A 21,114-nucleotide genomic window follows, 5' to 3' on the forward strand; every position below is an offset into this window, starting at 1 on the left:
GGTGGGTAGATAGGAGAAATTATAGAAGAGACAAAGAGAAAACAGGGAGACTAACCCATGGGTTCATTAATAAGTTAATATATTTCTTAATGAAGGATAAAAGGGAAATGATGAATTAAGGAGGACAGTGTATTCAACAGTATGAAGATTACAGAAAAAGTTAAGGAGCACAAAGACAAAGAAGAAGCCGCTCAATCTGGATAACAGCCTCTCTCTGACCTTTGAGACTGACAGAGAAAGGTTAGGAAGATAATTAAAACATCTCTTTCTTAACATGCTTTAAAGATGTAGGGTCTACATTCAACACTCTCATCAGTGTGTGGCATTTGATTCATTTTAACATACTGTTTCTATTTGAAAGGACACTAAGCTCTTCCAAGCTCAAGAGCAACAACGGCTATGACAAAAGACCAACGTTAAAAGGCTGCCCCTTTAAAAAACAAATTCAACTGGTGTAACAAAAAATCACTCTGAATTATAGTTTTAGGATACCATACAGAGATCGTGAGGCTGAGGCATAACTTCTAGGTCTTCTCTGCATCCTGCTCACTCATTAAGCCAACAATCCTGAGGCGTGCCTTCGTGTTCCCCCAGTGTGCTAAATGTTCCAATTCCATGTTTCTGAGACCGTTTCCCTTGATCCCTGAGCCTCCTGAAGCGAAGTGCCAGGCCACGCTGCCCGAAGCCCTATTTGGGACTGAAGATGGTCCCCCAGCTCCTGAGCAAGTCAACAGCGGTCTCTGAGCACACTCGTCGGCCCCAGGTCACAGTCTGTCCGTAGGCCGGGCCGTAATCGGTGACTGGTTAGCGCAGGGCAATGCTGACGGGCACCAGAGCCTCCTCTGTTCTCTCTCTGCCTCCTCTGCTTACCACTCTCCACCCAGGCGTTGATCCCACATCTCCAAATATATTCCTGCCCGGAGATCTCCACGTCAAAGCCCGGTGGCCAGGGAACGCAGCCCGTAACAGCCCTCTCCGCACACATGTTCTCGGCCGCACTCCACAACTGGAATTCACTCCATCTCCGACCTCGGCATCCCACTTGCTGGTCGCCTCTGCGGCCGACCCATCAAAAGGGCATCTCCTCGGCACACATCATCCGAGCTAAAATGGTGGGGGAAAACACCAGTGTGACAGCACTTGCCTGTGACCTATTTCTGATTTGAGAGTGCTGATTAAACAAGAAAATTCTTATGTTTGGTAGATTTACAGGCATTCTATGAAAATAAAAAAATTTCAACAAAACCGAGGTGAGAAGAAGGAAAACTATTTGGGAACATAAAGACCTTTTTCCTGCTTTAAAGCAGAACAATGTCATAGCAAAGTATGGAAAAATAAGTGAATACATGTGACAATTCATGTTAAAACTAGGGTATCAATACATTAGAGAACAGAAATTAGCAAAACAAAGTGCAGAAGACATCAAAGTGGTTTTCCTCATTTAATGTTCCTTTCCACTTATAAATGCTATCACAGTTCTAAAGAATTGGGAGAAAAATTTTTATTATGAAGATATAGCTCTAAGAACAGAAAGTAATTACATGCTAGCTTATAGTTCATTGTAAAAAATAATTATAACATGAAAAGTTAGTAAAAAATTAAAATCTGAAAAGTTATCTAAAGTCTGAAAATGTTAAGCAGAGTCCTCTGTATCTTGGCTGTGATCACTTTTGCATATCTGGGAGAGGAGAGTATTTAATTTCTCTATTCTCATTAATAAGGTGGTGTGTCCTTCACAGCTTGGCATAGTCTTTAAGAATCATCTGAAGCTTCTGGCTCAGCAAGATGTTCCCTTTGGCCTTCAGTCTGCCACTAAAGAATGCCTGGAAAGGAAAGCGGGACAAAAGAGCGCCAGACTTTATCATGTTGCATTTCATTTCTTTTTTGAAAAGATCACTGTTCAGACTGAATACAATTGAGATAATAACTCTGGATGACAAAGGCAACTTTTATCTAGCAATAATACTTTAATGATTATAGATAGTACCCAAATTCCTAGATACCTAAGGAAACAAACAAACAAAAAGACTCCTTGTGTATTTTGGAAAACCACAGAATAATTTATCTGAACTGACAGATCTGGGAGTTCTGTGTCTCAACCCACACTTGGATGTTGGTCTATGTTCTTAAATGTGAATTTGAGACCCTATGAATATAGGGCTTTGCTGTAGTCCTGACAATAAAAGTATTTCTTACTCCTTGAAAGAGAAAGCCATGTAACGACAAAACAACACCATGTAACTAAGTAGTGAATCGGCCCTGTGCTATAGCATCAGAAGGGCTGGGTTAAAATCGAGGCTCTGCCACTTCCAAGCAAGGTGAGCTTGGGCAAATTACTTAACCTCTCTGAGCTCTAGCCTCCTCATCTATGGGGGCATGACAACAGTACCTAAATAACGTAGCTTTGTCGCTGAGCTGAACGAAATAGTGTGTCAAGTGCTTAGCTTAGAGTGTGATGTGCGGTAAGGGCCTATCAAACGTGTCATTATTATAACCAAGTGAAGGCTGGAGAGTTCGAACACTACAGAATCGCCTGTGGGCGTGGCCTGACACAGAGACTTGTCCACGTTCCTTAAGTTCACCCTCGCTGTCAACTTCCCTCGCAGTAAGAAAACACATACGTCAAAGTTCATACAGCTAATGGGGAAATAGTATATAGACTATGAAGTGAAAAAGAAATCCCTAGGTTTTTAGATAGATGGAAAAAAATGTAATATCCATGTATTCTTACCATTACAAAGCAGCCTAGGAATACAGTCTCACCTGAGAAGCCAAGCCATCAGCTTGCAGTGAGCCTGTTTCCTGCCAGTTGACAGCTGAGAAAACTTGAGAGCTGTAATAACCGGCTCAAGGCCACAGCGCCAGCAAGAAGAGGGGCTAGGCCTTGAACTCACACGTGTTCTTCCTCAACACAGCCTCCGGCTTATCAACATACAGCAACCTGATCTTAGAAGCAAACTCTCATCAACTGGAGGGAAAGCCAAAACTACGCCAACTTCTTATCCCAGAAAAAAATAAAGGGGAACTCATTCACAATCAGGATCAACTGCGAGGGGTCCAAAGAGGAGCCTGGGATTTCAAAGCTAAGACTGCTTTCGCGGGGCAGTGACAGGCACTACGCTCCGCGAGCCTGGCAGAGGCGTCAGTACCGAGACCTGCCTGCTGGGGTCCAGCTCTGAGACGGACCTGCCACCGAGGATCAGAACACCTAATTCCTTGAAGTAGATACACCAAAGCCAACGAGGACAGGTGTCGCAGAGTAGAAGAATTCTGTACAGAGATCTCTGTCCCTATCTATTTCCTTAGGATAGATTCCTAGAAGAAATACTGAATCATGACACAACCACGCTTGCCCATCACCAGTGTGCAAACTGTGCGGCACAGTATGGAACAGTATGGAACATTTAGCATTTTCGAGGGAAATACAGGGACATCAGTGAAACACAACTCTTGCTTGGACCTAATCACTTAATAAAGGGCTGTTAGGTATTTCTCTGAGCCTAGGAGTGCGAGGCAAAAAGTACTGAGACCGCAGGTTGCCACGAAGGAACAAAGTCTGAAGCCCTCCCACAGTGCTTTCCAGAAAGACTGTACCCAGTTTATAGTCGCTTCAGCTACCTGTGAGTTCTCTTATCCCAACTGTAACAATACTGTTCATTTTAACCTTTGAAAATTTGAGGCAAAATGACATCCGCTAATTTGCATTTTGTGGCTACTGGGAAAAATGAATAGTTCTTATGTATCTAAGTCATTTCTATTTATTGATTACTGGATCACAACTTTTGCTAACTTTTTTCTATTTGGTGTTTTTCAGAGCGTTGCAGAGGTTACTGACACCACTCTACCGTGTATCGTCGTTGTCTGTGTTATTTCCCCCAGGTTTATGGGACCACCTCGAGGAGTCCGACAAGCTGGCGTTTTCAGTTTCCCCATGGCCTCAACTGCTGCTGGTGAGCTCCTGTTCCTGATTTTTATCCTTGCTTTCATCTGCTCAAGTATCAGTGAGGGCCCACAGTATGCCAGGTGATAATCTAGGCAGGAAATAGGTTATCTTCCTCTGTTCCCATGGAGCTAACATTATGGTAGGGGAGTCAAAAAATAAAATGTAAGCAAGTAATTAAAACCTGTCATAAACACTAGGAAGGAGAGAGCAGGATGCTATCCTCACATCCTTCCTAACAGAAAGGAACTACTCTGGATGAACTGAAGCCAGCTCTGCCAAAAGCTCAGGGGACAAGATCCAGAAAAGGCAACGGCACAGACACCAAAGCAGTAAAAGGTGATGGGAAGAAATGGAAAGAATGAACAATGTGAATGAATCAGAATTCTAAGTGGGGAGACAAACGGTGTGGGCTGAAGCGAGAAAAGACGAGCAAGAAAATCGCCACGCAGGACATGGGAGATTGGTAGTCTGGATGTCATCCAAGTGCAAACGGAAATCTTAGGGAGGTTTTCAGGTAGGGCGACCAATAATCTAATTTACATTTTTAAATGGTTCCCCTGGACCCTGTGTGGAGAACAGACTGGTGGAGAGGCAAGCTTGGAAGTAGTAAGACCAGCCAAGAAGCCACAGGAGTAAGCCAGCGGAGATGCTGGAGGCTTGGATCGTGGTGGTATCTCTAGCGGGGAAGGTGGAGGATGAATGTTAAGATATATTATGGAGAAAGATCAGGCAGAATTAAGGACAAACAGAATATAGAGGTATAGAAAGAAGCCAAGACAATCCTTACATTACCAAGCGTATTAACTTGTATAGATAGATGGTAGTGCCATTTACGGAGACAGAAAAGACTGGGGGAGAAAATGAACTCATGAGTTCTATCTTAGATGACGTCAGTGAGAGATGCCAGTAAGACCTCCCATCAGAGGGTCAGGTGGAGAGATGCCGACAACACTGTGGAACTCAGAGAAGACAAGTCAGACATTTAGATCTGTGAGCTGTCAGCACATCCAAGGCTTTAAATACCACAGGATGGAGGAACGCATTTGGGGAAAGACGTTACTTAGAGAAGAGCCCTGAAATGAGCCCTGAGAAGCACCAAATTTAATGGGTGGGGTGGAAGAAGAAGACAGTAAAGGAGATTAGGAAAAGCCAAAGGTACAGAAAGCAAAACAGGAGAATATGGTGTCAAGAAAGCCAAGGGATGACATCATTTCAAGAAGTTGGTGGTTAACTCAGTTGAATGCTAAGAAGGGCTAAAGCAGACTTGGAATGCAGTAAAAGATAATCAGAAGAGAGATGAATGAACAAAGGGTCACTTGTTGGAGAAGCCATTTTTATGAATCATGAGGGAAGCTACCAAGGTCAGCAAGAGTCGGTGGCAGAGAGAGAAAGACTGTATATATGAGGAGATGCGGTCTCTGATGACTGAAGACTAATGATCTTATTAGCACTGAGGTTGGGGAGAAGGTAACAAAGCCAAATGGCTTCAGAAAAACTCCGATATTAATTAGAATTTCTCAAAGGATTATCATTAAGAAGAATAAGTAGCTAGGTTTCTGTTAAGTTTTTGCTTCTGCTTTTATTTTTTACATTTAATCCCATTCCCTCTGGTGGTGACTTAGGTACATGGAATGATGAAAGCACTACCATTTGCTATGCCGCTGCCCAGTGCCATCCACTAAATGATCCATTCACCCCCAAGGGTCTTGTATTCCTGGCAATTACAAAAATGTTTCCCTGATCCTACATTAAATCTTTATATAAGGGCACCTCAAATGTAACACGTCTAAAAAAGAACTCCTAACGACCCACTCTCTGCCCTGGAGTCAATTTTCCACTCAGCGGCCAGAATGACCTTTCAAACTCATGCCACAATGGCTTCCTATCACACACAAGATCTAGACTCCTTGCCAAGACTGCGAAGGTCCTATGCAAACCAGCCCTTCCCCACTCTCCCACTCCCCCTCCTCCCTCCCTCCCAGGGCTCTTCACCTGTCTCCTCACAGTTAAAGTGCTTCAGTAAAGTCCAGCTACTCCTGCATCAACACTTCATGTCCTTGGCCTCATGGTTCATCCATGAGCACTCACTTTGGCCAGTGCTCTGTCAGGCCTTTTTGGACAACCCCATCTCAAACAGTTCCCCTAGCCTATCACCATCTAATCCAGGGGCCAGCAAACTACAGCCTGCAGGCCAAACTCTGAGGCCAGTTTCTGGAAATACAGTTTTACAGATGGAACACAGCCCCATTCATTTATTTCCATATTATCTGTGGCTACTCTGACTCTACAGGGGCAGAAGTGAGGGGATGCAGCAGAAACCATCTGGCCCACAAAGCCTAGAATGTTCACTAGGTGACCCTTTACCGACAAAGTTTGCCAACCAGTGCTCTGACCCATTACTGTGCCTTATTTTTCTCAATACCTGAAATTAGATTTTTTTTTCCCTTCCACTCCAGAACTAAGCTCAAACAGTAGGGGGCACTATCATGTTGAGCCACACCTAATGCCTGAATCAGAGTTAAGTGCTAAGTAAATTTCTGGGAAGGAATCAACTGAGGTCAGCTGGTGCGAAGCACCAGACTGAGCTCTTCGTATACGTTATCAGGTTTAGTTATGACTATTGTTTGGGATTATCACAATTATTGTATTAACTTTATCGTTGAGAACACTAGAATTTAGAGAATAAGTGACAGCGTGGATTCAAACTCAGACCTATCTCATGTCAAAGATCATATTTTTAACACTACACTAATTACTGTACAGTTCTTTTTAAATTAGTCTTTCTATCCAGGAAAAGTGCACTTTCTCAGGTATCCAAATTTTCTGCTCCTTGTAAACTTGCACAACTGTTCTCAAATAGGCTTTCCTTGTTCGGGAAGTCACTGGCATTTTACAGTTTGCGTTGTGATTATAAACAACTTTTATTTTCAGTGACATCTTCTACTTGGGTTCACTGCTGTGTGAAAGCTATTTTTTAATAATAATTGAATATCCAACTGCTTGCTTGAAGCCCTTCATTCTAATAAATAGTAGTTGATTCTCTTGGGATTTCTAGCTACATGATCATGGTTTGAAAGTAACAAGTTTTTCTCCTCCATTCTAATTGTTACATCAGTTTCTTTAATTTTGCGTCTGTGGTTTGGCCAAAAGTCTCAGAACAATATTAACTAATAGTGATCTGAGAGGGCAGCCTTGTCATAAGCATTATTTTCCAGGGAAAGGCCTCTAAATGTTTCATCTTATTAAGTAAGACACCAGCTGTTACATTCTATCCTTCTATTTCCAGTTTTCAATGATGATTAAGACAACTTATTAATCTTCTACATCAGGAATGAATTTCTAATTTCATAAAGTATCTAGTAATGCATGGTTTTTCACCTCTGAATTAATGACAGAATATATTTAAAGGTCTAGATGTGGGTTTTATATTGTTCTAGTCTATGCTGAAGAAGAACGTCACCCCCAAATTCAGTTTTAAAAGGTGTTATTTGGAACTCCTTTAAAAATATATATGATCTGTCAACCCAGATATTGATATCAACTGTGTCTTCTTCAAAGCTATAAGGAACCTGTCTTATAAATCAGCATTTGGGAGTCAGCTGAAAACTGCAATTGTCAAATAGGAAGCAATGATGATGAATGGACTTGTTAGGAACATTACCTTTTGAGGGTCAAGCTTGCCCAGGACTACCTCCATGAAATCTTCGTCTGAAAGTGTGAAGGTCGTATCCGCAGAGCCTACTGCAGGGCCTTGATAGACTTTTCCAGAACCATTTTTTAGGTCAATAGCTGTCAAAGACAGGAAGAGAGCAACGTGTGTTATTTTTTTTTTCTTCACAACAGGAGAGTAAAATAAAGCAAACGAAATGCAAACATATTTATAGTTTCCAAGATAGTGTGGCGCTTTCTACATTACACGTTCTCTGTCATTTAGAAAAATTAGAAAATCCTTTATTTTTCAAGATGTCTTTTTTATAAAGAAGTTCTTCACAAGAGTAAAAATCAATAATAGTTTCACTTCACTAAAGAAGTATATACAACAGAGACATTTTAAATGTGAATTAATGTAGAGTAAGATATAAGGAAGCTAAATTGTTGGTGGTTATATGGTTAAGGCCTTTAGGTTCAAATACAAACTCTATAGTCAACAAAGGAAGAAAGCTGAATTTTAAAACAGGTGCATGCTGGATACACCTGGGTGTCGCAGTTGGTTAAGCATCTGACTTTGCCTCAGGTCATAATCTTGCGGTTTGTGGGTTCAAGCCCCGCATCGGCTGTGCTGACAGCTCAGACCTTGGAGCCTGCTTTGGATTCTGTGGCTCCTGTTGTCTCTGCCCCTCCCCTGCTCATTCTCTCTCTCTCTTTCTCAAAAATAAATAAACATTAAAAAAAATTTTAAACAGGTGAATGTTAGTTGGGTTGGAAGAAGGAAATACACAATCTAGTCACCTTTTAAATACCTATATTCATCAAAGGTTCTGTCATAGCAAGATAGTCAAAACAGATGCGTAAAAATGTTCTAATTTGTTGCATGTACTTAGTATTTATTTACAAAATATTTCTTGCCCTAATTGTTGCAAATAAACATCAAAATTAACTTCTTTTCCAGGGCACCTGGCTGGCTCAGTCGGTTAAGCGGCCGACTTCAGCTTAGGTCATGATCTCACAGTTCGCGGGTTCAAGCCCTGCATCAGACTCTGTGCTGACAGCTCAGAGACGAGCCTGCTCCGGATTCTGTGTCTCCCTCTCTCTCTGCCCCTCCCCTGCTCTCTCTCTTTCTCAAAAATAAACATTAAAAAAATTTTTTTTCAATTTAACTTCTTTTCCCTTAACTGTTTTTGACAGAAGTATTTAAGTATCCCAGAAAAAGTCTGGGTAACTGGGAAAACTATGAAAAATTACCTTCATTGCTCTCTATAACATTTATAGAGTTGAATACCAAAGCCACAATTTACAAAGTTTTAAGTGCCTCCCATGTGACTGAGACCATCATCCCCTCCTCCAGTGCCAGCCTCCGGAAGGCGCTTTCTCTTGCTACAGCAAAGGAGCTACAATCGCATCACCGTCCCTACGAGTGTGCAGAGAGCTTAGGGCCCAGCTTAGGGCCAAGCTACACGTGCATGAGGAAAACCCAGAGTGCTTAACTACCTCCTGCTTAGCCCAAGACCTGCTCCAGAGGGAAAATGATATCACTCCAACTCTTCAGAGCAGAAGTTGGCCAACTAAGGTAAAACAAGAACTCAACGAAAAGTCACCTTGGGGAAGAAGAAGGGCAAGGAGAAGGGGAAGTTTTTGCTTTGTACACTTCGTTCACTCACTCCACTGCTGAGTTGCTACTATGGGTGTCAGACAAACGCAAGGTACTAGAAGTCATGCGTGAAGAACAAAGGCTCTGTTCTTACTGGCACTTAACTATGACATGTGTGTTCTCCTGTATTGCTTGTAGAGTTAAACAGAAAGAGAGAAAAAGGGAGGGAGTCAGGAAGGGTGGGGAAGGAAAGGGCGGGAGAAAGACTCTAAACTCTAAAAGGCAAACCTCTGGCGTTCAACAAACAACCTTCATGATGTTAATTCGTCACAAGTGAGCTAAAAGCCCACACCAGTCCTGCTCAGGAACGTTAGTGGGCTGCACACATCTTAATGCTCAGGTGAGGGAGGAAGGCTCTGAGCTAACGAAGGTTCTTATCTGTCCGCCTGCCCTCTCACTGCCCCTGGTTCTACGTGCAGCTTCACAGCCATGACTCTTGGAAAGCAATATGACTCTCCTCTGTGGAAAGCTAGAAACTAGGACTGATGAAAAAGAGGGCTCAGAGAAAGAGAAGGTTCTTAGCAAGAACACAGGGGGTGAGGGGAAAGGATTGGCATGTCCAATTCCAAGGTGGCTCAGGTTATGGTCTACAATATGGCTCGTTCAGCAGACTCATCATCCACCACCATTACCTTGAGTTTACATTCACCCACCAGTAAGGTCATGGTTATTCTTACTGAAATGAAGAAACATACTATATGTATTTTCTTTTACTGGTAGCAACTATTTTAAAAGCTTTGTGAATGACTTCAGCTTTGTATTTATATGATCATTAAGGCTCCGAAAGAGTCTATGAAAATTTCAGTTGTACTTTACAACATTTAATGGGGGTGAGAGACCATGCCATTTGGAAAACTGGGGATCTCTAAAGGTCTTGGGATATATGTACCTTACAAATCACAAAGGAGAAGGCAGCTGTTTATACTGATGCCTCCTTCCCTGAAGATTATAAATGCTCTGCTGGAACAAGAATGTCTTGTCTGTATCCCCTACACTTCCTCAAATAGAAAGTACTTAGAAACTATTTATTAACGGATGATTAAAAAAGCACACCGATGAAGCATCTCTATTAAAAAAAAAATAGTAACAACAAAATGAAAACTTAAGTTAAAAATAAAGACTTTTTGGGGGCGCCTGGGTGGCTCAGTCGGTTAAGCATCCGACTGAGGCTCAGGTCATGATCTCACGGTTTGTGAGTTGGAGCCCCACATCATGCTCTGTGTTGACAGCTCAGAGCCTGGAGCCTGCTTCGGATTCTGTGTCTCCTTTTCTCTGTGCCCCTCCCCCACTTGTGCTGTCTCTCAAAAATAAATAAATGTAAAAAAAAAAAGTTTTTTTTAATAAAGATTTGTTTTAAATCACACCATGAAGAACACAATACTTTTGTGCTGTTCCTGCCAAAAACTCAAACTAATAATCATGGGAAACATCAAATAAACATAAACTGAGGAACATTCTACAGAATATCTGGGCTCTATTCTTCAAATATGTCAAGGTCACAAAAAACAAGAAAAGACTGAGGAACTCATCCAGATTAACAGACTCAAGAGACCTAATAATGAAATGTAGTATCTGATCCCAATTGGACCCTGGACAGCTCTTTCTTTTTCTTTCTTCATTTCTATTATTGTTGTTATTATTCTTTCTATTGTTACTCTTTTGCTATAGAAAACATTAGTGGGACGACTGGTGAAATAAGAAAGTCTGTAGATTAATTAATACTGTATCAATGTTAACTTCTTGATATTGAGAGTGGTTCTATGAATAGATAAGAGACAGTCTTTGTTTTTAGGAGACGCTACTGGACTATCCAGGGAATAAAGGACACTGTATCTGTAAGTTTCAAATGCTCTCAAATGCTTTAGAAAAATGACCATAATATGTACGATGAAAAAAAATAGTAAAGGATATGGAATAAAATCATAATTTGGAGAAACTGAGTGAAAGACACAGACAAGTTCTCTGTACTATTCCTACAACTTTTCTGTAAGTCTGAAATCATTTCAAAAGAAAAAAGTACAAAAAGATGTTATTAAGATGAATAGCACCCACAGCAAGATGGAAAGCCATTAACGATTTAAGTGATTTTGTGAGCAAGTGAGTGAGTGAGTGAGTGAGTGAGTGTGGGCAAGCAGTCAGGGGCTGTGCTGTATGAGGGGATGTGGTCACAGGTGCTAAGGGAATCGAGAGTAACCTGAGGTAGACGCCCCTCCGACACACAGGTCCCCACCCCTGACTGGATGCCATAGTGCTTTCCGAAGGTCATCTCTTCAAGTCTTTCCTGTAAACCCATGAGACGCTTTCGGATCCCAGTCCAAAATGTGGAACAAGCATCCTCAAGACTGAGTTTATAGCCCAGCTGAGAAACCCTCAAAGGTGAACTGGTTGGTCTGCTAGAAGATGAACACCGACTATGAAGCCAATAGGTCCTAATGATCAAACGGTGCCACTAAGAATGAATGTATTCTGATCTTAACAGAACGCCAGTTGCCAAATCTGTATATATCCTTCCACATTCTGGCAAGTTTCTAAGGTCCAAAATAAATGACCTCTAATATTTACAGAACACCTTTGTCTAGACATTGTTACATGGTGCATAATGGATGCCTGGATCTAGTCCAATTACGTAGACTTAGCTCTATACAATTAATTTCAGTATATATATTTTTTAAACCCAAATAATTTCATTACATAACCAGCAGTATGCAAGCAATAATGCATAGTATTTCTACAATCTTGCTATATCAATGCCAATTCCAATCACGTTCCTATAATGGCAAAGAATACAAATGTGTGAAAAGAAACTAAATTTCCTTTAGGGGAAAAACAACCAAATGGTTCAACGCCAACCAGCTTAAACCTATCATCAGAACATATTTGTTACTCAGCAACACTGTATCATCACTACACGAAAAGAAATGGGTCTTTATCAAAAGTTTCAGTAGCGTGGCTATTCTACATCTACTAGATACAATCAAACAACAGACAGATTCTTATCTGGAAACAGAGGGTAATATCCATGTCTAGACTTACAACAAATTGCATCTTTAAGATTCCCGAGCCACAGTGTAAGATGCTCACTTTATTTAGACACAAATGGAGACGCTGGGGCCATTAGCTACGCAGCAGACAGTCTTGTCGGAACAAGGATCTCCCTCCATTTTCTTCCTGCGTGCCATGAAGCACAGCAGCAAAGCTACTGCCCGGAGTCCCACCCACCATTTCCCTGAGCATGGTTTCCAAGGCCCTGTCTCAGCTGTGACTTTATTTATCCCATGTTCCCAGCCCACGGTTCCTACCCACCAGCCCACATCTCAGTCTGCTACAGGTAAGCACCATGGCTTATCCTCTTCTCCCAAACCCCTCCCCTGGCCCACGTTTCACACATCTGGCAACACAGTCAACAACCCCAGCCACACAGGCTCCAAACTCTGGCATCCATTTGGACTCCTTCTCTTTCCTCTTGTTTTTCAGACATTATCAGTAGCCAAGCCAGTCAATTCTTCTTAGCAATAATCCACATATGCCCTCCTCCCTCCATTCCTTCCATGACCTTCAATTAGGTCTTCCTTCCCTTTCATCTGCAATGCAACAATCCTTGTCTCTCCAATCTCTGTATTCAAATTTTCCTGTGTCCCGCCTCTAAGAGGGAACAGCCAGTCTTCTCAAATTTGTGATCTGCAACCTAGCAGGGCACCTGGCACATTGTAAGCACTCAATTATTACTTGAACGAGCCAATCCCCCCGTTCTGTGAGAGTTGATGACACCTTCTCCATGTCTCTTATCAATTCTGTTCAGAATTATTGATGGATATGAATAGGCCCCGATTCCTTATTTGTACTCCTCCAAGCAAAATGTGTTTTAGAATTCAGAATCTTCCAGATTTCAGGAAGGAAATACAGCGCATAAAACATGTATCATCTATTATGGAAGAGATGCGACGATGTAACACTCTATACACAGATACACGATTTCTGTACTCAACTCATTCACACCGGGTGAGATGCGGACAATTATTTGCATTATATGAGTTCCAGTCAGGTTCTGGCATCAATGAGTTGGAAGGAAAAAGACCTTTCCAGTTTTAGACTTTGTGGTTTCTGGAATGACGGACAGAAGAACCTGTGTTTTAATTTTCAGGTAAAGCCTCTGATTCTTTATCATCCTCTATGCCTTCCTGTCATCTTTCATTTCCTCTGAATTTTTCCTGTTGCTTAGAACAACAGAATGGGATCCAAAGGGTTTAGCAGAACAACTTTTGGCTGGCTTTAAAAATTAACAGCCATGGGGGCGCCTGGGTGGTTCAGTCGGTTGAGCTTCCAACTACAGCTCAGGTCATGATCTCACATAGTCCATGAGTTCGAGCCCCACATGGGGCTCTGTGCTGACAGCTCAGAGCCTGGAGCCTGCTTCAGATTCTATGTCTGTCTGTCTGTCTGTCTGTCTGTCTCTGTCTCTCTCTCTCTCTCTCTCTCTCTCTCTCTGCCTCTCCCCCCCACTCACACTCTCGCTCTCAAAATAAACAAAGATATAAAAAAAAAGATTTTTTTAAAAAGAAATTAACAGTCATAGATGTTATAAGCTATATTGCTTACTTATAAAAGGTTTCAGTGGGATCACCCTGTTCCTGATTATTTCCCTCATACTAACTAGAAAATATCCACACAACACGTTATCATTTTAAAAGACAGAAGGTACCAATTTCAGAACTTAAAAAAAAAAAAAAAGCAGGTGTGTGATTCATCTAAGACTATATACTCTACATGGCTTTTAGCACTTAGTCAACATACATGGAAAGAGGCTACTGTGTTACAGGTTGTACTAGAAGCAAGAAATCAAAAATTAATCTGTAGCCCTTTCTCAGGCTTACCCCCAAGGTCAGATGGGAGGAGACACCTAATTATGAATGGTCATAACCCAGTAAGATAACTGTGACAAATAAAAGACTGTTCAAAGGAAATTTAGAGATTTCTTTCTCCCGCTAATGTCCATCTACACCCCTGCAACAGAATCCAAGAATCCCTATAAAAGTAAAAGGCTAAAGGAGAACATTTATTCAAAAGGGTAAAATACCCGAAGGAACAGAACATAAGAACATGGCAAGGCTTTCAACTACATTTTAGAGTCACAAAAAGACACAAATAACAAGATCATTATGTCCTTGATATCATTATATGGTTACATGTTATAAATACTATTTTATACACTATTATATGGTAATGATATGATATATAACATTGTTCATTATTAACAGTGAAATAAGAAAAACAGGCTTCTCAATTTCTATCTACATAAAGAAGCACTATGTACGGGTCATAACATTTTTAGTAATATAAAACAATGCTCTGTAATCGAACCATTGTCTCCAGAAGCAGAAATAAGAAGGTCCTAGTGAGCCTCCTCCCCAGAGTTCCTCATCAAGGCCCTGCTTCCGGCTCTTTATGCAGATCTGGCGCCCTCATCCCACATCTCTCTGTTCCGTGCTCTCGGCCCACAAGAAAGGAACGGACGGGCTCTCCAGCCTCTCTGAGGCCATCTCTGCCCAGTGAGGCAGAGGCCACACCGGCCCTCCTGCTCCTGGGTGACGACGCACAACAGGCTTCACAGGGCCTCATCTCAAAGACACAGATACGGCTCCTCTGCAGCCGAAACCAACCCTGACCCAAGGGCCAACACGAGAACTCAGCTAATTCTCCTGAGATTCAGACAAATTTGGTTTTAAAAGACTCTTACTCTCCCCACCTCCAACCACACATGATTGGGTGATGTCAGGAGTGGCATCGGGATGGCAGGAATGGGGGGGGGGAGGAAGGGCGGGGAGAAGACGGGCACAGTCCAAGATCTGCAGTTGGAATGCACCTTCCGGGCCAATAAGCCCAAACCCCCGGGTTCTGAGACTCGCACAAGGTCAGTCACTTGTGACGGTCACTCCGGTGACACCCATGCTCAGCCAAGGTGCAGTGAGGAGCTGCGGTCTTCTCTCCTGTCCACCAAGACACCAACGAGGCTGGGACAGCTAAGAGCAATTTAAAATACTAAGATGTTTAAGAAAAAATCTTTAAAACCGCTTGTGCAAAAAAAAAAAAAAATAAGGACTCCCTAAATCAAAGCATTCAACCATCCATTTCATGGCATTAAGCGCCAAGATGAAGACGACAGATGCCAACATGGAATCATTTTCTAAGACACCGTAAGCCCAGAGGCCTAGACAGCTTCTACTGCCGCCAGCCACGGTGACATAGTCTGTGACACAGAGACTGGGAAAGCAACAACCAGAAGTGGAAACAGTTACGACACAGCTGAGATTCAGGTCCAATAATAGGTGGCCGACCAAAGGGAACAGTGAACCCTTTCAGGGAAAGCTTTAGGATCCCAATGTGACATGAGCTTTACTAAGGACTGCTCAAGATGAGAAAGCAAGCAAAAAGCTACCGGGCATCAATAGTAAGTAGTTATTAACAGGATTCCAATATTTCCATTTTTCCAGTGGAACTGTCAGGAAAAACCCTTCTCCTGAGTTAATTAAAGGTCATTTGTAAAGGGAAGCACATTTGCTAACACTGTCTACGAGGAAAAGTACCAACAAGACAAGGGGCAAATCTGAGTTACTAACACTAGTTTGCCAAGAGTGAAGCTCTTGTCTATGTTACACATCCCTGCAGGGCTCGAGGGTGCCAACTTTGGGACCCATGATTCCAGCACCTTCTCTCACTATTTACAGATCTCATTCCTCTCCTCTACCAGTATCTTCAAAGATCCTGTGCTGTAATTCAACTTCTAACAGACATTCCTCCCTAGGGAAAAAGCTGAATTCCATCATGGAAAGATAGACAACGGGAAGGGTGTGATAACACCTGCACACACAGTGTTGATCTATGAAGTTATTTAGACAAAAATTAGACACTTTGAAATCTGGGGGACTAAATACCTATCACATGTTTGCCTTCCTTTATCCCCCCCAGCGCCCTTCTAAATTAACTTCCTAGAAGCCCAGTGAGTCCCAGAAGAACAAACATCAAAATGTTAACTGAGGGTGGTGGCACTATATACATCCTTATATTCTTCTTTATGCCTTTATATATCAAACTATATGTCACAAGCATACACTGCTTAAAAGGAACAACAGTTGCTATATTACAAAGAAGGTTGTTAATATTGATCCAAAATCAGTTTAACAAAACTCCTAAATGTTCTTCTAGGAATACATAACAGGAGACTATTTCAAAAAGTTTCAGTTGCTTTAGAGATATATTTTAATTTTCTGCTCTAAGTGAGCATTTATAGCGATGTTTAGTTGTAGGGAAGAATAAAACAAACTGATTTTCAAGGCACTCACAAAGTCAGTCTTAAACAGCAATCTGAGAATTAAGGTGCAATCCAAATTAGTAATGTTTTGGGATGAGGAAAACAGTTTTATTTATTTATTTTTTTATTTTTTATTTTTTTTTGATTTTTTTTTTAACGTTTATTTATTTTTGAGACAGAGAGAGAGCATGAACAGGGGAGGGCCAGAGAAAGAGGGAGACACAGAATCTGAAACAGGCTCCAGGCTCTAAGCTGTCAGCACAGAGCCCGATGTGGGGCTCGAACTCACGGACCGCAAGATCATGACCTGAGCCGAAGTCGGATGCTTAACCGACTGAGCCACCCAGGCGCCCCGAGGAAAACAGTTTTAAATCTGTCAAAATATAAAGATTTGAAAATATTTCATTTGACCTATAAATTTGCTTTCTGTTTAAGGGGAATTTAAAGACAAAAGAAGCACATAGCTAACAAGACTGTTTAAAAGTACTAATTTCAGTTATACACAATGAAATCTTTAAAAACAGATATTTTCATTTTCACGGATTCTTTACACCTCTGAAAAACACACATGGGTTCAGTGCCCTAAAACGTGTTATTTCCCATGAAAAGGTAGGGTTCACCTACCTTCAAAGACACAGGCTCTAATTATAACAAGGACGCTTTACCTCTATGTACTAAGAGTTACCTTAGGACAGGATAAGGTCAGGGATAGGACTTACTCCACTTGGCTGCAGTGTTTCCACCTTTAGTGATGTGCCACTCAAATACAGCATCCACTTTCTTCACCACCTCACGCCCAATATCCCCAAGGCGGCGACCTATTTCCTCAAACACCAGGGTACTCTGAAGCTCCTCATGCTGGCAAAAAGAGAAAATTTAATTTTAAAAGTTTGTAAAATGACACGAGGGGAGAAATGATTACAAAACGTATGTGCAATAAAGTGATTTTTTTTAATCTGCATAAAAATAAGGCAAATTAGTTTTTTGCACACCAGCCTTCTTTTACTCTTTCCTTACATTCATTCATGTCACCCAGGACCTCAGTCCTCTTAATGAGGATTTTACTTTTATCAGAATTCAGAAGTAATATTTGAAAAGCACACTCGACAACCTACGTCCTAACTAACTTCAGTAGGAAGACACTGGACAAATCAGTCTAACCTCTGCAGTCTCATCCCTTGCTTTGTAAAATGGGATTAAGTTATATGAAGCCTGATTTTCCTTGGAGCTTTAACACTTCTAAAGTTTTTGATCTTAGATTCTTCTTAAGGGATTTTAATCTTCAGTCATTATGGGATGACACAGCTCATAAGAGACAATTAAAGATCCTGTGTCTGAGAACCTCAGATTACAAAGTTAATACTTTGAAGACCGAGAATAGAAACATTTGCATTAAAAGCCTCAGCACGTTAATCGAGTAACACAAATATTTTAATAAATAATACATGCTATTGTTTTCATACTTGCATACAAAGCTTTACACAGATCTTTAAATCAAGAAAAGATACAGGATATTTAACTTTTTCATCTGCTTTTCCCCAAAATATTGTTAGCTTAAAATTTCCAACGAAAAAACTGATTCAGGGGCGCCCAGGTGGCTCAGTCGGTTAAGCGGCCAACTTCGGCTCAGGTCATGATCTCACAGTCCGTGAGTTCGAGCCCCGCGTCGGGTTCTGTGCTGACAGCTCAGAGCCTGGAGCCTGCTTCAGATTCTGTGTCTCCCTCTCTCTCTGACCCTCCCTTGTTCATGCTCTGTCTCTCTGTCTCAAAAATAAATAAACATTAAAAAAAAAAGTTTTTTTAAAAAAGAAACAAATGATTCAGTTACTCTAAAACTAAAATATTAAGTATTTTCTCTTGAAAGCCACCCCAGCATCTCCCTTTAAAAAGTTTTAAAAATTTCTAAGTTGTCAAAGTATTCCTTTTACTTTCACAGTTTTGAATTATTATCCTTCAAGAATAAGAATCTTTCAGAGCTCTTAATTTTCTAAAGCAGCCTGAACACTCTAGAAGTAATGTTAACTGAAATGCATAACTCAGGAAATGACTGGGATACCAGTTTCTACGACCTACCGCAGAGGATGTCTTAGCTGAAATACAAGATGCTGGCACAAGATCCACATATGCATTTGAAATGACGATGTCTCCGGTTTCATGAATCTTAAAGAGAAGAGGGAAAAACACCAGTTCACTCTGATGATTCCAATGAAAACACAGTATTGCCATAAAACAGTATAAAGTCATTTAAAATTACAGTTTTTCCTCATAAGAAGAAGAAAATAATAATCCAAATTAAATAAAGTTTATAAATTAAATATCAAGATGAATAAACATGAAGTCTTACTGTTTTACTACAACTGTTATTAACCCTAACTGGAGTCAACTGATGCCCTTTTAAAAAATACCTATGACCAAGGTCCCATCTCCAAACTTCTAATTTAAATAGTCTGGGGTGGACCCCTGGCATTCGTATTTGGAGATTTAAAAAAAAAAAAAAAAATTTATGTTTATTTATTTTTGAGAGAGAGACAGAGCACGAACGGGGGAGGGGCAGAGAGTGAGGGAGACACAGAATCTGAAGCAGGCTCCAGGCTCAGAGCTGTCAGCACAGAGGGGGGGGGGGGGGGGGGGGGGCGCCTCAAACTCACAAACCACGAGATTGTGACCTAAGCCTAAGTCAGACACTCAGCCTACTGAACCAACCAGGCGCCCCGACTGCATTGGTCTTTTTAAAGTAATAATCCAAGTTCTTTCAAATAGGAAGTATACATAGCATAAACAAAATGCTTAAATATACTTTCATCAAAATATTCATTTGAGGAATTCAAATTCTAATTCCTAATACTTCATCTAAAATTATTCCAGTAGCTACTCTTTCATAAAATTGTGATATTGCTACAAATATACAGGATAATGTCTAAAAATTAAGGTGGCATTAATGTTGACTTTTAACACTTAAGAAGATAATTGTTGGGGCAACTGGGTGGCTTAGTCGTCTCAGGTCATGATCTTACGGTTTGTGAGTTTGAGCCCCCTGCTTGTGCACTGTCTCTCTCCCAAAATAATAAATAAATAAATAAAACATTAAAAAAAGAAAAGAGCACACTCCTTTGACTACTTGCCATCATACTTGAGAAAAAAGATTTTTCAAACAATTTGTTCATTTTGTTCTAATTATATACAGTGCAAAACATGGAAAGAGACAATTTATGAACAAAATATACTTTAGTAAATTACTTTCTTGTGACCAAGCCAAGCATGTCATTTTGGAATATTAGTTTAAAATGTTTCTTAAAATACAACATGAAAGAAGGAAGGAAGGGAGAGAGGGAGGGGAGGAGGGGAGGTGGGAAGGAAGAGAGGAGGGAAGTAGGAAGGAAGGGGGGAGGGAGAGGGCGGAAGGGAAGGAAGGAAGGAAGGAAGGGAGGGATGGAGGGAGAGGAGGAGGAAGGAAGGAAGGGAGGGAGAAAGGATCCTATATATAACTAATAGGAAAGAGTATCTCTAATCACTGGGGGGAAAGAGCAAATATAGTGAAAAGATAAGAAGATATGCTTAGATTTTATCAAAATGGCAAGAAGGTATTATATTCAGACATTAAGTTATTTCTCAGCCCTTTCAGTTGTATCCATGGAAATTATTTCTGTGCTGTTCATTACTAGACCTGGAGAAAACAGAAACCTGTAATATAGTCATGGACCTTAACACTTTCAGATTTCATCATCTTACTCAAAAAATAAAACTTAATCAAAATAATGAGAAAACAGGAAGGCTCCAGAATATGTGGCACAAACATTAACCATAGGAGGACTTGAGAGAAAGGCAGTATGTGAGTTTGTGTGGGCAGAAAAAGAGGAGTGAGCAGTAAGGAGCTGCTGCCTCCAAGGGCAAGGTAAGAGCTTGAAAGGAAACTGAAAAGACAAAAGGCCACGGGAAATGAAGCGTATACACAAATAAAGCAGGCAAGTGATAGTGCAAGCTACAGGAATTAATGAGGAGTAGGGCAACCACATAAAGAAGAGTTCCACAAAGTTATTTATTTATGAAAGAAATTGTGATATAGTAAGAAGAGCGAGGGCCCTGGGATGTAGGCTTTGAGCCAGAAGACCTGGGTTTGTACCCCGGCTCCATCACCTTCTGTGGGACCAGGAGATGGTATTTAAGAGACCCAAACCCAGGGCGCCTGGGTGGCTCAGTCAGGTGAGTGTCCAACTTCAGCTCAGGTCATGATCTCATGGTTCATCGGTTCGAGCCCCACGTCACGCTCTGTGCTAACAGCATGGAGCCTGCTTCAGATCCTCTGTCTCCCTCTCTCTCTGCCCCTCTCCTGCTCGTGCTCTCTGTCTCTGTCTCTCAAAAATGAATAAATGTTAAAAAAATAATAATAATAAAAAAAAGAAAGACCTGAACCCAGATTTTCTTTCATCAAATACAGAGTTCTTAGGTATATTAGAGATTATGGTACAGCCTGCTCACAGATGTTTAATAGCTACTATTATTATTCATGATGGTGCCTACACTGCCCAACACAAACCATCTGTGTGGTACAAAATGATC

At 41.1% G+C, this 21,114-nt stretch overlaps 1 protein-coding gene across 1 annotated transcript in view; it reads right to left on the reverse strand.

The window, feature by feature from the left end:
• Positions 1-1,428: 1,428 nt before the first annotated feature.
• The window catches only part of HSD17B4 (hydroxysteroid 17-beta dehydrogenase 4), an 85,290-nt gene continuing 65,604 nt past the window's right edge, over positions 1,429-21,114 (reverse strand). The window contains exons 21-24 of the mRNA XM_060636300.3: positions 18,631-18,717; positions 17,277-17,415; positions 7,605-7,732; positions 1,429-1,823 (exon numbers count right to left, since the gene is read on the reverse strand). Of these exons, the coding sequence (XP_060492283.1) occupies positions 1,734-1,823; positions 7,605-7,732; positions 17,277-17,415; positions 18,631-18,717 (444 nt within the window). The 3' untranslated portion in view covers positions 1,429-1,733. The remainder of the gene's footprint in view (positions 1,824-7,604; positions 7,733-17,276; positions 17,416-18,630; positions 18,718-21,114) is intronic.

This window comes from Panthera onca, chromosome A1, assembly GCF_046562875.1.
Source record: "Panthera onca isolate mPanOnc1 chromosome A1, mPanOnc1 haplotype 2, whole genome shotgun sequence".
Lineage (NCBI taxonomy): Eukaryota > Metazoa > Chordata > Mammalia > Carnivora > Felidae > Panthera > Panthera onca.